This window comes from Ursus arctos, unplaced genomic scaffold (assembly GCF_023065955.2).
Source record: "Ursus arctos isolate Adak ecotype North America unplaced genomic scaffold, UrsArc2.0 scaffold_21, whole genome shotgun sequence".
NCBI classification, from domain to species: Eukaryota; Metazoa; Chordata; class Mammalia; order Carnivora; family Ursidae; genus Ursus; species Ursus arctos.
The window spans coordinates 3,532,295-3,547,692 of record NW_026622886.1 but is presented as its reverse complement, the minus strand read 5'-3'; the positions used below and the strand labels follow the sequence as shown (position 1 = coordinate 3,547,692).

The following is a 15,398-nucleotide window of genomic DNA, read 5'->3' as shown; positions in this document are numbered from 1 at the left end:
AGTCTTTATAACTCAATCTCCAGTCCTCCTCTTTTCCCTGGAGTTTGGAGAGGGTGGTGCTGACCGTTCCCACTCTACTCCTGTTTGGTCTTTCTGGTAACTGGAGCTGATCCTGAAGCCGCCTGGAGCCCCAACCTGAGTCATTGTATTAGCAAGCACTCAGGTGTTGTTGAAAGACGTTCATTGTGAATAACAAAAGACACTCCCGTCACTGGGGAAGCTCTGAGGGTTTTAGGAGCTCTGTGTTAGGAACTGGGGACAAAGACCACACCTATATTTTTATTATACCACTCAATCTGAACAACGTGGAAACAAAAGACTGAAAAAAATGAACAGGGCCTCAGGGACCTATGGGACAATATCAACAGGTGTAACATCTGCGTCATCAAAGTCCCATAAAGAAAGGACAAAGAGTGTGGTACAAAAAAAAATTATTCAAAGAAATAATGTCTGAAAACTTTTCCAAATTTGGCAAAGGACAGAAATTTAAACGTTCAAGAACTTCTACAAACCCCCGAACAAGTTAAATCCAAAGAAACCCACGCCCACACACATTGTAATCAACTGGCTGAAAGACCAAGACAAAAAAAAATATCTCGAGGGCAGTCAGAGAAAAATGCATTACACAAAAGGGCAACAACTATGGAAATGCCTGGATTTTCTCATCCAACCGTTAAGGCCAGAGGGCCGTGGAATATTTGAAAGGCCTAAAAGAAAAGAACTTCTGACCCAGAATATTCAGAAAAAATATCCTTCAAGAATGAAGGTGAAGGGGCGCCTGGGTGGCTCAGTCAGTTAAGCGTCTGCCTTGGGCTCAGGTCACGATCCCGGGGTCCTGGGATCGAGCCCCACGTGGAGCACTCCGCTCAGCAGGGAGCTTGCTTCTCCCTCTGCCTCTGCCTGCTGCTCTGCCTGCTCCTGTGCTCTCTCTCTCTCTCTCTCTGTCAAATAAATAAATAAAACCTTAAAAAAAAAAAGAATGAAGGTGAAATAAAGACATTCTCAGATGAAAGAAAACAAAGGGGCTTCACTGCCAGCAGGCCTATTGTAAGTGAGATACTAAAGGAAAGGTGTTTTGTTTTGTTTTGTTTTGTTTTCAGGTCAAAGGAAAATGGTACCAAAGGAAAACGTGGAACTTCAAGAATAATGAAAAAACAATATGGGCGCCTGGCCGGCTCAGTTGGAAGAGCAGGCGACTCCTGATCTCAGGGTTGTGAGTTCAAGCCCCACACTGGGTGTAGAGATGACTTAAAAATAAAAATCTTAAAAAAAAAAAAGAAAAAGAATGGGAAAACATAGAAATTATAAATATTTGGTCACATACAGTAAATATATAATATACATAATAAATACGTAATATATTGTATATATTATTGTATATATCCTATTTTATATATATGTGGTTCTATACAGTACAGATAATAGTCTATTTGTGTCCTCTTACATGCTTCAAACTGTGTACGATGATCACTTTGGAGGACGGTTCCTCAAAATGTCACCATATGACCTGGCAATTGCACCCCTTGGTTTACATAGACCCAAGAGAAATGAGAACACATGGCACACAAAGTCTCGTACATGGATGCCCATAGCAGCATTCTTCATAAGAACTACAAAGTGCAAACAATCTGAACTGAATAAAAATGAACAGAGCATATCTAAAACATCTGTGAAACGCCGCAGTCTGCTGAGGGAAATCTATAGCATTAACTGCTCATGTTAGAAAAAAGGTCTGGGGGGGCGCCTGGGTGGCGCAGCGGTTAAGCGTCTGCCTTTGGCTCGGGGCGTGATCCTGGCGTTATGGGATCGAGCCCCACATCAGGCTCCTCTGCTATGAGCCTGCTTCTTCCTCTCCCACTCCCCCTGCTTGTGTTCCCTCTCTCGCTGGCTGTCTCTACCTCTGTCAAATAAATAAATAAAATCTTTAAAAAAAAGAAAAAGAAAAAGAAAAAAAGGTCTGGGGCACCTGGGTGGCTCAGTCGTGAAGCATCTGCCTTCGGCTCAGGTCATGATCCCAGCATCCTGGGAGCAAGCCCCAGGCCAGGCTCCCTGCTCGGTGGGGAGACTGCTTCTCCCTCTCCTGCCCCCACTGTGTTCTCTCTCTCACTGTCTCTCTCTCTGTCAAATAAATAAAATCTTTTTTAAAAAAGAGTTCTCATTTTCATTCGGTTCAAAACATTTTCTAAGTCCCTTTGATACTTCCTCTTTGACTCATGGGTCTTTATGAATTGAATATATAATTGGTCTTTTGTTTTGTTTTAAGTAGGCTCCATACCCAGCATGGAGCCCACGTGGGGCTTGAACTCACGACCCTGAGATGCAGACATGAGCTGAGATTGAGAGTCAGACGCTTAACTGACTGAGCCACCCAGGCGCCGCTCCTTCTGATTTCCTTAGTAGCATTTTCCTTTTTCTAGCTTACATTATTGTAAGAACACAGCATATAATACACATGCCATACAAAATACGTGTTAATCACCTGCTCACGTGGTTGGTGCTGCTTCCAGACGACAGTAAGCTAAGAGTAGTTCAGTCTTCGGGGGAGTCAAAAGTTACATATGGATTTTTGACTGAGCGGTGGGATCAGCATCCCTACCCCCTGTGCTGTTCCAGAGTCAACTATATGTTTACATTTTGCAAAGTCTCCTACAAATATTTACCTCTGTTTGGGATCTGGATAGATCGCTCAATGGTGGTTCCCAAGCTGGTTTTTGTGTGTGTTTGTTTGTTTTAATAACAGCTTGATTGAGGTGTAATTCACATACTCAGAGCCTTCATTTCTCCATCAAGAAAAAGGATTGTTTAATTTTTTGGAATTATGAGGACATGTGTGAAATTGTCTAGAATGATACTTAACAGTTCCTGTCCTTTGCTTTCCGAGGTTCTGTATCGGTCTATTCGGCATCCAGCAGTTAGAGGGCAAAACTCATGGCCACAGTTGTTCACGCCTCCCCTGTGACCCAGAGCCCGTGCTCTGAACCACCCACTTCTCTAACTCCAGCACTCCAAGGTGGGTTTTCCCCTGCCCTAAATCACCCCGAGGCCAGGTGCCAGACAACTAGGGACAGCCCTACACCCCAAAGCCCACCAAGGTCGCTCAAACTAGCTAACCCTAACCTGTTAACCTTTTTTTTTTTTTTAAAGATTTTATTTATTTATTTGATAGAGATAGAGACAGCCAGCGAGAGAGGGAACACAAGCAGGGGGAGTGGGAGAGGAAGAAGCAGGCTCATAGTGGAAGAGCCTGATGTGGGGCTTGATCCCATACCGCCGGGATCACACCCTGAGCCGAAGGCAGACGCTCAACCGCTGTGCCACCCAGGCGCCCCATCCTGTTAGCCTTTTCATGCCTAATCTTTTGTAAAGAAATCCCGGTAAAGTCTGTGGCCTATGCCTTCCCCTTGCTCTGTTCTGCCTCCTGACGGACCCTGGTGCTTCCTCCCATGGCCCTGAGTGGGCCTCTCTTTCTACGAGAACTGTGAGTAGCAAACTTTTATTTCAAAGGCATTGGCCCCTCTGTGTAGTCACTCAGTCTCCTTCATAAACGAACATCTGGGCACAAATCAATCCCTACCTCAATCAAAGCTGTTTTCTGACGGGGCCACGGGGCGGGGGGTGGAGCGGGCAGTCATCGTGCCTTGGGCTTTTTTCTTCCATTGCTAACCACCTCTCTTCCCCACAGATACCAGCACCATGCTGAACTCACCATCATCAGAGTGGAACTTAGTGCTCGTTGAACTGAAAAATAATTCTTTTTTTTTAAAGCTTTTATTTTTTGATCGATTCATGAGAGGCAGAGAGAGGAAGGCGGAGACAGAGGGAGAAGCAGGCTCTCCCAGGAGCAGGGAGCCCGACGCGGGACTCGATCCCAACCTGAGCTGAAGGCAGATGCTCAACCGACTGAGCCCCCCAGGCGTCCCCTGAAAAATAATTCTGTCCTCTTCTCAGATACCACTTGGTGCCAAGGCCCGGGCGAGAACTACAGATGTAAACTAGGGTGGCAAATTATGTTTGAACAAACCCAAGCAGCCAGGGCTTGGGAGAGCGTAACGCAGTCAAGACGCCTACTTTTGTCTAGGTAGTGAACCCACCTGTCGCAGCATTCTGTGTTTGGGACCTATCTGCTGAGCTCTTCTTGGCTGAAGAGTCCTTCTCAGTGGTTGAATTTGTACCAGGAGACTCCAGCGGAAAAAAAAAAAAAAAAAGAATAAATTTAATAAAACTGGTGATGAGAGGAATACAAACAGTGTACACGAAACTTCCTAGACATGGCTCATTGTTCTTAGAGACAGAGCATGTGGAGGGAGACCGTTCAGCGCAGCCTGAGCACTCAGCCCTCCGACCCAGGAGCGCGGCCAAGAGGTGCTGCTGCGGAAAAGTCAGACGCTGGGGATGGAGCAGGCCGGGGTGCCAGTCCCAGCCCTGTCCCTCCGAACAGCTGCTAATCTTGGACAAGTCCCTGAACCACTTGGTGGTCTTGGTTTCCTCCTAGGTTCTTAGGAGGATGAAGTCCCCACGTGCGTGCAAAGCACACGAGCAGCCGCTCCTGGAACGTGCTCTGCGAGCGTTCCTGCCATTGTTGTCACACACACTCACTGCACCTTCCTCAGGGGACATTTTACTGAGCAGCAGCCACCGTGTCTGCCCCCGGGCACACCTTGGGACCTAGTTCCTGCCCAGAGGAGCTCCCAGTCTAGCCGCGGAGAGCAGTAAATAGACAGTTTCGCTAAGGGGTGGAAAGTATCACCTATTTCCTAGACAGGTAATGTAAGTTGGGGTTAGGTGAGTGACAGAGACTCAAAATGACAGTGGTCCAAACTAGGTAGAAATGTCCCTCCCACATAACAACAGTCTGAAGGTAGGCACTCCAGGGCTAATACGGTATTTGCACTGTGATAAATCCTTAGGGACTCTGACTTCTTCCAGCTCGTAGTTACAACATCCCTAAGATAGGAGCCTTGTCCGTAGAGTCCAAGATGGCAGCTAGAGCACTCCGATATTGGGGAACAACTAACAGTCTGCCACAGCCATACGAGCAGAGTATCATCGGAAGCCGATGACGGGGCGGGTGGGGGGGAAGGCTTGATTCTGTCTGGGGGAGAGCTGGAGGGCTTCCAAGGAGAGAAGACACTTCTGTTCTGTCTTTAAGGATGAGGAGGAGTTTGGCAATGTTGAACAGATGGCCCACCAAGTGGCAGACAAGCAGTCCACCAGCCGCAACAACCACTTTGCTTTATATAAATATGATATTTGAATGGGAAGCGCGCTGAAAGGACTTCCCGTGTCCCGTGCAGCTGGCTGGCCAACAGCTACTGATTTTTAGAGCGTAGAAATGGGTCCTGGGATGTGTCAGAGAGAAAACGCTCCCAGCTCGATGAAGCATCACAGCTCCTTAGAGAGCTCTATAGTCCAGCAGAGAATAAATGCACTTCACTGGACTCCAGTCCTGGGTGTAAGTCTCTTTGTTGGAGAGGCAGCAGGGCCGCGCAGAAGGACTTTAGACTGACCGTGTCCGGATGTCACCTGAGGTCAGTTATGTGGCCTGGGCTAAGTTGTTCACCTCTCTTGAGTCTATTGCTTCCTTTGTCAAAGATAACAATCACCTGCCTTGCAAGCCCTAGAGAAGACACTTCCCCATTTAGTTTCTTGGGTTGTGACCAGTGACGACGTCCGAGCTGTGAGGCAAAGCAGCTATCATGCGGTGGCGGGTAAGCTCAGACTGCTCTGGGATCCCCTCCCCACCACGGCCCAGAGGAGATGGAGCCCTCCTGCCCCCCATGCTCACCCTGCTGCTCGAGATTCCACACGCTGAAGGCTCAGCTGCGATGGGACAGGGTGGCCAGGGAGCCTGTTTTTGAGCCGATGTGAGATTCAATCTGGGGCTGCCCGGAAGTGTCTGGGAGGGCAGCAGGCTTCACAGATCTGGTATTAGCAGGTATGGGCATGAGCTGGAGGAGCTGGGGTCATTACTGTTAACGACCCTTACTGTCCCCATGCTCTGGAACTTGGGAAAAGTGGTTAAAATGAGTAGACATTCCAATAGGACCTGACTGAACAATCTCAGGCACTTCCTGTCCCTGGACTGAATCTGCAAAAATGGGTATTAGTGGTGATGTTCATTCTGCAGGTAAGAACACAGAGGCTCAGTTTTGCTGAAAGGTGTACGATTGAGAGGTGGCTTCACCTGGAGGGAAATTTAGATCTTCTGGAACGAAGCTAGTATGTTTTCCTGCTTTTACCTACAGCTCCATGGTGGTCATTCACTCCCAGCTCCTATATGTTGTCACAGATACGGACAACTTGGGTAGGACTTGTTCTTTCTTTAACCCGGACCCCTCCTCCAAAGCCTAGTCCTGTAGATTGAACCACCGGGTGACATCTGCATCCATGCTTCTCACAGGTACGTGTTAAAGGTAACAAGTTCAAAGCTGAACTCTTGGTAGCTGGCCCCTACCTCAAAGGCTCCACTCTCCCTCTCAGCAAACGGCACTATTCAGGTGTCTAAGCCACACACCGGGGAAGCCTCCTTGGCTTCTTCCTTCCTTTCCTCCTCCCCATTCCCAGAGCCAATCGCTTAGCACCTGTTGAAAGACCTGGCTCCAAAACACATTTCAGGTCTCCACTTCTCACTACCTGCAGTCACTTTCTCTTCCTGAGACAACCCCAAAGGCTCCTAGCTGGTCATGTGTCCCCTTCTGTTACATTCTCCATATTCAGAAGACAGTGATTTTATAAAAATATACATCGGAGGGTGTCATCTCCCTGTTTTAATGGATTCCCATAACACTTAAATTATATCCATATTCCTTACCGTGAGCCTCCCAACTGTATGGGACCTGGCCCCTGCTACTTCCCCAGCCTGGACTCCTGCCCCTCTTTCCCACATGAGCTGGGTGATGGTATCATTGGCCTTCTCTCTGTTCCTTGAATATCTCAAAATTTTTGAGGGTTTTTTTTTTTTTTTTTGGCCTCAGGGCCTTTGCACACACTGTTCCCTTTTTCTGGAAGGTTCTTCCATTCACTCTTTTAACGGCGGACTCCTCAACCTTTGGTTCTCAGCTCAAATGGCTCTTTCTGGCGGTGTTATCTGTCACGTGTATGCCCTTCCTTCTGCATACACACAAGAGCCATGCCCCAAGGTGAAAGACTTCTTTTGTGGCTGCGATATAGACATTTCCCTATGGTCTACCCTCTAGATGCATCACACCTGCCCGCCACTTCGAAGTATAAATGACCAACATGACGAAGTGGCCCCAGGCAGACTCCACTGTTGGGAAGACTGCTGACAGGAAAGCAGAGCGGAGGTTTGAGTATCCAGTCCCTGGGAACGCTGGTGGGGGCACAGCTGTGTCCCTCTGCAGGGGTGGGACAGCTTGGCATCGTTCTTGCTGCCATGGCCTCTGAAACTAACATGCCCGCCCTTCCTGGGGAACGGTGCACCACTGTTTTCCTTGAATACGTTTCTTCCTGGAGGAGATTCCACTGTTTGCAGGTAAGAATTCTGATGATGATTTCTTCATATATATATATATATATATATATATTTATTTATTTATTTAAAGATTTTTATTTATTTATTTGAGAGATCGAGCGAGCGCACAAGCAGGAGGGGCAGAGGGAGAGGGAGAAGAAGACTCCCCACTGAGCAGGGAGCCCGATGTGGGGCTGGATCCCAGGACCCTGAGATGATGACCTGAGCCGAAGGCAGACACTCGACTATCACCCAGTGATTCTTCCTTATAAAGACCTTCTTTGACAATCTTCTCTAATATTTGTTAAATGAATGACCCCGCCTTTAAAAGGTAGGGGCCCTTAGGTACGGCTGAGCCTCACGCAGAAGCCAGATATACCGTTAGATGCTTTTTCGTTCCCACTGGACAGACCCCCAGCAGTAAGCAAGAGAAGGACAGACGACAGGTCAGACTTAAAACAACTGAACCGCGGACTCTTAGACAGATGGCTGCCATTGAGAAACATCTTGAACGCAGACAGCTATTTCTGTGAGCAGATGGGAAAGTGTGTCTGCTGAAAACAAGAGACAGGCTCTGTCCTCAGCGTGGAATTCCACCCGTCCGTCCTGGTTCACCAGTTACGACTTCAGCTGCCTTCACGGCTGGAAAGCTTTTGATTATTTCTATTTCTGGGGCAGAAAACGGAATTCTTTAGCTGGGTTCCTGAAATAACTGTCAGGAGATTTTACGTATTTCGGTACAAAGAAAATACATTTTGTTTTACACGGTGGTGACAGGCAGAGCGGAAACACTCAATAATATTGTGATCTTGGTCTCTGAGTGACAGCGATGCCCTCTGCAGTGCCCGCTTTGTCTCGGCTTCTTGGGGGCGGCCACTATACGCCAAGCGCGGGACCAAGACTTCACACAGATGGTCCCATTCATGAGGTCAAGGGCTCTTTGTTGAGTGTCGTCTTTGGGCTAGGTCCCCCCTAGGAGCTGGAGACAGAACAGCGAGGAAAGGGGCCTTGTCCTCCTGGCGATTACATTTTAACAGAGCGAGTCAGACACTAAACCAAACATAAGCCCCTGGGAGGGACGGCAGCCTGCGAGAAGCGCCCTCCAGGGCATTCAGTCCCCCGCGTTCAGTGCCCCGCGTGGTGAGGGGAGATGGGCGGTCAGGACCCGCCAGCCTCGCTGGGGCGATGTCAGTGCTACTGGGATCTGAAGGACAAGAAGGAGCCAGCTGTTCCCTAGGAACTCTGAGGACAAAGCACGTTCCAGGCGAAGGTCACAGTGCAAAGGCCCAACCGGACACAGGCCTGGAGTGTCCAAGAGGCAGAAGGAAGTCTGGCGGGCTGATGTCTGGCGCCGAGGCACTGAAAGGATGCCAGGAGCCTGGAGACAGAGGTCGGGGCCGGACTGCAGGGCAGCCCACGTCAGCCCAAGGAGTCTGTATCGGATTCCAAGTGCACCGGAGAAGGGAGAAGCTGCTGGAGGTTTTCAGCGGAGAACAGTCTCACCTGTCTCACCTGGTGTTATGTCTGTGAAAAGGTCGCTCTGGTCACTATGTGCAGAGGGGCCTGGGGCCAAGGGTAAAAGGGAGGAGCCTGGGAAGACGCTGCCGCCCTCCGCCGGGAGAGTGTGGATGCTGGGTGCTGGGAATCCGCAACCTCCTCCCCACTTTCCATGTTGATGACGAGGGAGAAGAAGATGATGAGGGCTGAGGACATAGCTGACACCCTGCAAACCGCATCCCCCCCCATTCCTGGGTGGGACGTGTGTGACATTCCTCCAGGAAACTTCCGACTACCTTAATGTTAACGCCTTGCTAGAGGGGAAAACAACCTTAACTAGACACTGGCAAAGCCCCAGTCTGGTAGGTCCTCCTTGGCATATGAACGTTCTTACCTCCCCCAACCCCATAGTATAAAACCAATTGCTCCTCACAACCGCAGGGCAGCTTTCTGCCCCGGGGTCCTGTCCCTGTGCTTTGGTTTTTTTTTTTTTTTTTTTAAAGATTTTATTTATTTATTTAACACAGATAGAGACAGCCAGCGAGAGAGGGAACACAAGCAGGGGGAGTGGGAGAGGAAGAAGCAGGCTCACAGTGGAGGAGCCTGATGTGGGGCTCGATCCCAGAACGCTGAGATCACGCCCTGAGCCGAAGGCAGACAGACGCTTAACCGCTGTGCCACCCAGGCGCCCCTGTCCCTGTGCTTTAATAAACCACCTTTTGCACCAAAGCCACCTCCAGAATTCTTTCTTGGCCTGCGGCTCTGGACCCCATCCCAGCGAACCTCACCTACAGTGCAAAATGCATCACTGAGATCCCCCCTGGTGAGGCCCAGGGGGCAGCTGGATACCCCAGGGTGGGGAGGGAGATCTGGGTGTTACTGGCATATGGGTGGCATTTAGAACCAGAGTGATGACAGACGGAAGGCTGGCTGAAGACAAAGCACAAGGGGACACCCTGCGACCTACCCCCCCCCCTCCTGGGTGGGACACGTGCGACATTCTTCCAGGAATCTCCCAACTACCTTAATGTTAATGCCTTGCTGGAGGGGTAAACAAACTTAACCTGACAATGGCAAGGCCTCCTTCATCTCGTAGGTCCTCTTTAGCATATGAAAGTTCTTTTGAAACCTCCCTTTTCCTTACCCCCCCCCCCCCCCCCCCCGCTTCCCCATCCCCCAACGCCCGGGTATATAGGCCACTCCTCAAGGCCCCGGGGCAGCAGCTCTTTCTGCCCGTGGGCCTTAATTCCGTGCTTTAATAAAACCACCTTTTTTGCACCAAAGGTGTCTCAAGAATTCTTTCTTGGTCGTCGGCTCCGGACCTCACCCCACTGAACCTCATTTATATTCCAAAACCACATCAAGAGGACCAGAGGAGACCCCTTGGGAAGAACATATAGGTAGAGGGGAAGGGGCAAGGACAGACTGACAGGAAGGAAGGCACTCGCAAAACTCTGGCAACACAGAAACCGAGAGAAAAAAGTGTCTCAAGAAGATTGGAGCAGCCAATCACGTGACATGGACCGGAGGGGGGAGCAGATTAGGGTTGGGGCCCCGGAGGCAGGAGCAGTGGCTAGGACGCACTGAAGGCGGGAGCCGTGGGTGCGGCTGAGGCTTTTGAGAAAGCCTGGTGGGAAGGGTGGCAGGAATTGGGGGTGCGGAGGCAAAGGCAGAAGGTGCCGGAGAAGGACTCTTCGAGGATGGGAGCGATCCAACAGGGCGGGAGAAGATGGTGATAAAGACGGGGGTTGTGCCTACAGGGGGCGAGGTCCAGACCCAAGTGCGGGAGGGCCTCCCTCCTTAGGCACAGGGGGCTGGTGGACGGTGAGGGTACAGATGGGGCTGTCGCCTCGGGGCAGGAAGGTGAGGGCCCTCCTGCTGGCTGCTTCTAATGGTAGGAAGAAGCTGGGGCGGGAGGGCAAGTGGGAAAGGCGGCCGGCGGTGCAAGGTTTCTGGAAAGGGAGACCAAGTGAAATAAGGGTTGGGGGGAGGGGAGCCTGGCTGTGCTGCGTGATGAGGGAACCGAAGGCAAGCTGAGGACAAAGCAGAAGCTGACACCCCACAACCCCCCCCACCCCGACGGGAAATATGTGACATTCCTCAGACACTCCTGGCGGCCCTAAAGCTAAGGAAAGGAAAAACACTTACAGGGACCACAATCCTGCAAGACAGGGGTCTCGCTCAGTTTGCGAAGGTCTTCGCGATCTACAGGAACAAAGCATTTCCATCAATAACCTGGCTTCCAGAAGGCAATGTAGAGAACGATTAAATGTCCTTATAATCTGCAGCCATCCACAGATACTTGAACTGGGCAGAGTATAAATGCCCAACTATCTTCATGAGAATGCCTTACTAGACGGGTAAGCAACCTTAACTTGACGATGGCAAGGCCTTGGGTATCCTGTGAGTCTTTAACATATGAAAATCCTTTGGAAACCTCCCTTTTCCTTCCCTCCCCCAACCCCCTAGTGTATAATCAGCCACCCCGCACAACCCCGGGGCAGCAGCTCTTTCTGCCCACGGGTCCTGTCCACCTGCTGTAATAAACACCATTTGGCACCAAAGACGCCTCAAGAATTCTTTCTTGGTTGTCACCGCTGGACTCCACCCCACCGAACCTCACCTATATTCCAAAACTACATCACTGGGACGCGTGGCAGCACGTGGCAAGGGCCCAGCTGGGGTGTGTGGCCGCAGACTGACAGGGAGCCCGGCCACACCGTCCCGTGTGCTGCAGTCTTCAGGGTGTCAGGAAGCAGGCCCTGCTGCTGCTGTACTCATTTCACAGCCGTAGAAAGCAAGTCTTGGGGAGCTCAGGTAGCTTGTCTGAGGCCACACGGCTCCGCGGCTATGGTTGGAACCCGGGAGAGGGTGCTGGAAGCTTCTGTGACGTGTCCTGCATATCCGCAGGCAGGCTAAACAATGTTGTTTGTGAGACTCGTGCTGCATGAGTGACCTCGGGAGCCCGATTCGCTGACATTAGCTGACCTTCAGGTCACAACTGGCCCTTCGGGTCTGGAATGGAATCGGGAGGGGAGGCGAGCCCATCTACCCCAGCCTCCCCAAGACGTAAAGACAGGATAACACAGAAAGGCAGCTCGCTCCAAACCGCAGGCAGGCAAACAATGTTTGACTTCAGACCCCCGTCATGTGCCCTATAAATAGTCATTTGCCCTCGAAATACGGCCCTTACGGGGCGGCCCCAGCCGATGAGCGGCCGGATGTTGTAAGCACCCGATTTGACGGGCCTCTGTCTTACATCCTCCTTCACTGCTTACTATCGTCCTCACCTATGCACAGATTTCCCTCCTTTCTGTTTCTATCAGATTTTTATACCGATAAAGTGTCATTGTCCTCTTCGAAACTGAAGAGTACGGCTACCGTAAATCTTTTCTTCAGAACAGAGAAGAGGCTTTTAACTAGAGGCCTTCAACCCCTATGAGGACACGGAGACTTTCCAAGGAATACCGCGATCTCCGTTTAAAGATCCCCAAGTGTCCTCACATCCTGTTTTCTGAAAGTGGTCATCCTGAGCGCGTGTTGATGTCGCCAGTAGCCTTTATCCCACTTTACAAAAGAAAGGCACACCCTTCACTCATTGCAAACACTGGCTGAACGTTCCAGGGTGGAAACACCCCCAACTCTGCCGCAAACAAAGGGGAAAGGCTGGTCTGACATAGGTTACTTCTTAAAAACAAAACAGGGGGCGCCGGGGTAGCACAGCGGTTAAGCGTCTGCCTTCGGCTCAGGGCGTGATCCCAGCGTTGTGGGATCGAGCCCCACATCAGTCTCCTCCGCTGGGAGCCTGCTTCTTCCTCTCCCACTCCCCCTGCTTGTGTTCCCTCTCTCGCTGGCTGTCTCTATCTCTGTCGAATAAATAAATAAAATCTTTAAAAAATAATAAAAATAAAAACAAAACAGGGTGTTAGAAATGAGGACGTCGGTCTACATACAGCTTAAAGATTAGTGAGAGAGACAGCCATGATCAGCGGAATGACCTATAATTCCTTAGCTCGGAAGGAGAGGGCTCTGAGCACGTCGAACAAGGAACGGCATGGGGACCAGGGTGGAGACTGCAGACCCTGAGGTCTTCAGCGGAGATGGAAGGATGAGCGCGTGTCCCCTGCACTGGGGTGGTGTCCAAAGAGCCAGAGCGTAAATGTTTCCAGCTGTGCAGGCCCTGAAGTCTGTATCACAGCTACTCAACCCTACCATTGCAGAGCAGTCGAAGACGGTAGTCAACCAGTGACCTCGGCTGGGTGCCAGCGATGCATTACTTATAAAAATGGGTAGCAGAAGGCCTCATGCATGGTTTTCCCAGGCATTTATTTTTTTTCCAGCTCTCTGGAAAAAGTAGGCCTTGCTAGGGAGTGTTTGGCAGGTTTCATGTTACCAGTGGGAGGAGATGCTGACAATGTGGGTGGCAGTCGGGGAGGGAGCTTATCTGGGACAAGAGGGATGGTAGGTACAGAGGCCAGGTGCTGGTAGGGGATGTGATGTCTACAAGGAACCAAGAGAACACCCCGGCTGCAGGAGCCCCAAGAGCCGAGGAAGGTGGGGATGGGGCTGGCAGGACGTGGCAGGGCCACACAGGTCAGTCTACCCCCAGGCAAGAGGAAGCCTTCTGAAGTCTGGGAGGTATTTTTCATTTGGGCTGGGGGAGGGTGTTTCCGGTAGGGGGAGTAGGCTGGGGCCGGGGTGACGGTATGATACCGTAGTAATTAGATCTGCCTTTTGAAAAGACTACAAGGGTACTGGGGAGGTTGAGGGAGACAGGAGCCTACTGCAATGGTGAAGGGGCTCAAACTGGAGTGTAGGGAGGGGAGGGGAGGGGAGGGGAGTGATGGGGCGAGGTGGTCCTGAAGCTACCTAGGAAGGAACATCACAGGGCAGAGAGGGGTAAACTGGTGTCCAGAGTGGTGTGGGAAAAAAAGACAGAAGAAAAATTAAATTTCCTTATTATCTACAGCCCACTGAGGAGTCCTTGAAACAGGCAGAGTGACCTTCCTTTCGGAACTCAGCTGCCTCGATGTTAATACTTTGCGAAGAGCAAAAGGCAATCTTAGCCCTACCCCCAGGATCCTGTGGGTCTACCTGAACATATAAAAATTCCTTTGGAAACTTCCTTTATCTCTACTCCCCCAAGATACATGTTGGCAATCATCCCCCAAGCATAACACCCACTGGTACACATCTGAAGGATCTCATGACTAAACTTTTACTAGACAGTAAAATGACCTTTTCTCAACAACAGCTAGCTCCCTCAAGGTCCTGGAAACCTTGCTTCCAAAATTCCTTAGAGACTTACGCTATCCCTAACCCCCTCCCAACTTGAAAGTATATCATGGGCCACTCCTCACAACCCCTCTTTCTGCCCACAGGTCCTGTCCCTGTGCTTTAATAAAACCACCATTTTGCACCAAAGACATCTCAAGAATTCTTTCAAAAGAAAGCCGGCGGCGTTGAACCCTAACATCTTTCCTACATCAGATATGACAGCCAGGTGCGGGTTTATGAAGAGGAGTGATAGGGAGGAAAAGCTATGAACACACTTTGAGCTGAGCCTACACTTAGAAACTGCTTCCATCCCCTTCACCCCCCAATCCCTGCATTTCTGTGGTGACCCTTTGGTGCTCTACTCACGCACACGGATCTAGAGGACCACGAGGACCCCTCCCCGAGAGGATGGACAGGGAGTGCAGAGATGTGGAACCAACTAGAAGTCATTGAAGCTTTCGGGGATGCAAGGGGTCTGGGTCTGTGGCCCTCTACTCACCTTAGGGAAGGGAACTTTCTTGTTCTGGAGAGACGTCTGGGAGAAATGCCTCTTAGAACTGAACAAAGAAAACTCTTTTTCTAGGGAAGAGAAAAATGTGCTTCAGTCCCTTGTCCTGGAGGTGACACAGCGGACCGGGAGTTCTGACACAGCCCCCTCCCTGGAGGCAACGGCAACAGCGGGACAAGGGACCTCAGGCAAACCAGAGCGCCTCTGTCATTCCCTCTGCGGAGTGACCTTGGGCAAGTTACCTAACCTCTCTGATCCTGTTAAAGGTTTGAATACTAACCACCTTGCGGGGCTGGTGAACCAATTAAAGTAAATAATGTTTGCGGAGGCCAGGACACAGGGCAAGCACTCAACCCATATGAAAAAAGTACTGGCTTCAAAAGAAAAACAAAAACTCAAAACCCTGAAACATCAAAATGAATAAATGTTGCATTAAACACTTGAAGCAACAGTCCATCAACCTCGGGGAGTGTGATTAAAGTTGAAGACAGTTTACAGGTTACATTTTTTCTCCTTCGAAACTTCTGTGTGTCCACGGTGATTGCTGGGAAAGCAAATGTATTCGGTGGGTCAGTAAATGTAAATGCTTAGAAAAGCAGCCGTGGAAAGTGCTGGGCTCTGAGGAAGCAGTGCTAGGAGCACTTC

The 15,398-nt window shown here is 50.3% G+C and overlaps 1 protein-coding gene and 1 long non-coding RNA gene across 2 annotated transcripts in view; both read right to left on the bottom strand.

Moving 5' to 3' along the window:
• The window catches only part of FAM227A (family with sequence similarity 227 member A), a 79,471-nt gene that overhangs the window by 34,983 nt on the left and 29,090 nt on the right, over nucleotides 1–15,398 (bottom strand). The window contains exons 12-13 of the mRNA XM_026479628.4: nucleotides 14,745–14,824; nucleotides 4,092–4,179 (exon numbers count right to left, since the gene is read on the bottom strand). Coding sequence (XP_026335413.2) covers nucleotides 4,092–4,179; nucleotides 14,745–14,824 — 168 coding nt within the window. The remainder of the gene's footprint in view (nucleotides 1–4,091; nucleotides 4,180–14,744; nucleotides 14,825–15,398) is intronic.
• LOC130544499 (uncharacterized) lies at nucleotides 8,229–12,041 on the bottom strand. Its single transcript, XR_008960812.1, has 3 exons — nucleotides 11,592–12,041; nucleotides 11,117–11,173; nucleotides 8,229–8,995 (listed from the first exon to the last, which is right to left on the bottom strand). It is a non-coding gene; the product is annotated as an uncharacterized LOC130544499 (long non-coding RNA).